The sequence below is a fragment of the Leishmania donovani genome, chromosome 9 (assembly GCF_000227135.1).
Source record: "Leishmania donovani BPK282A1 complete genome, chromosome 9".
Lineage (NCBI taxonomy): Eukaryota > Euglenozoa > Kinetoplastea > Trypanosomatida > Trypanosomatidae > Leishmania > Leishmania donovani.
This window is the reverse complement of record NC_018236.1, coordinates 447,762-449,155: the sequence shown is the minus strand read 5'-3', so window position 1 is coordinate 449,155 and position 1,394 is coordinate 447,762. Positions and strand designations below refer to the sequence as shown.

Sequence of the window (1,394 nt, the reverse complement as noted above, 5' to 3'; positions counted from 1 at the left end):
GCCCCGCTTCCTCCCCGCCCTCCCCTCCCCATTTTGCCTCTCCCCGTTGCGCTGCGCGGACGAGATCACGCGCTGGTTTTGTGTGCCGCACAACCGTGCGGAGAAAAACATGCAACGACCTCTATACGCATTGCGTCTGTGTACGTGGCTGCGGCGACGCTGCAGGTCTCATCCGTCACCACCCGTCGTAGCTCGCGTCTACGCTCCTTCATCCCGTCGCTCACCGATCCATGAAGGTGATGCTGCACCCCTCCCTATCGACATTTCTTGTATGTGTGGGCCACCTCCTCCCCTCTTATCGCCTCCCCCTCCCCCTCTCTCCCTCGACTCCGCACACGCGAACACACGTGGACGTGCGCGCGCGTGTCTGTGTGTGCCCCTGCCGGCCGATGGGCGCACAGATTCGCCGGCCTGTCGTTATTCGTTTCTTCCTTTGTGTGCGTGGGCCCGTTACGACTTCTCCGCCGTACGTAGCAGGAGTACCTTCTCTTACACGCACGCACACACACACACCTTCACTGCCACCACCACCACACTCGCTCGAGTCATCGCCATGGCCGAGGAGGATATTGCGGACTTCACCCTCGATGACGAGAAGGTCATCGACACAGACCAGGGGCTCGCCAAGCAGGACTTCAGCAAGATCGACCTCGATGAGCTCAACGTCGACACCTTCGAGGTCATGTCGCGCCAGGCCACCATCAACGTCGGCACCATCGGCCACGTCGCACACGGTAAGTCCACCGTGGTCAAAGCGCTCAGCGGTGTCAAGACGCAGAAGTTCCACCGCGAGGCTGTCATGAACATCACCATCCACCTCGGCTACGCCAACGCCAAGGTGTACCAGTGCGAGACCTGCCCACGCCCCACCTGCTACCAGACCTACCCGTCCTCGCAGCCGGACAGCACGCCGTGCCCCAACTGCGGAGAGACCATGACGCTGAAGCGCCACTTCTCCTTTGTCGACTGCCCCGGCCACGACGTGCTGATGGCAACCATGCTGAACGGCGCCGCCATCATGGACGCCGCGCTGCTGCTCATCGCCGCCAACGAGTCGTTCCCGCAGCCGCAGACGCTGGAGCACCTGAAGGCTGTCGAGATCATGAAGCTGCGCCACCTCGTGGTCCTGCAAAACAAGATCGACCTTGTCGGTGAGGTGAAGGCACACGACCAGTACCGCCATGTTCGCGCCTACCTCGACAACATCGCCTTGAATGTGCCGATTGTGCCGATCTCGGCGCAGCTGAAGCGCAACGTGGACTACCTCCTAGAGTACCTCCTCCACATCCCGATGCCGGTGCGCCAGCTGAAGGCGCCGGTGCGCATGACAGTCGTGCGTTCTTTCGACATTAACAAGCCAGGCGAGGGCGACATTGAGAGCCTGAAGGGTGGCG

General features: G+C 61.8%; 1 protein-coding gene across 1 annotated transcript; it reads left to right on the top strand.

Moving 5' to 3' along the window:
- Positions 1-553: 553 nt before the first annotated feature.
- Positions 554-1,393, top strand: LDBPK_091130 (eukaryotic translation initiation factor 2 subunit, putative; the record flags this gene model as incomplete). Its single annotated transcript, XM_003858744.1, has 1 exon — positions 554-1,393. A coding segment is annotated over one exon (840 nt), but the record flags the coding sequence as incomplete, so codon positions are not given.
- Between the last annotated feature and the right edge of the window lies 1 nt (position 1,394).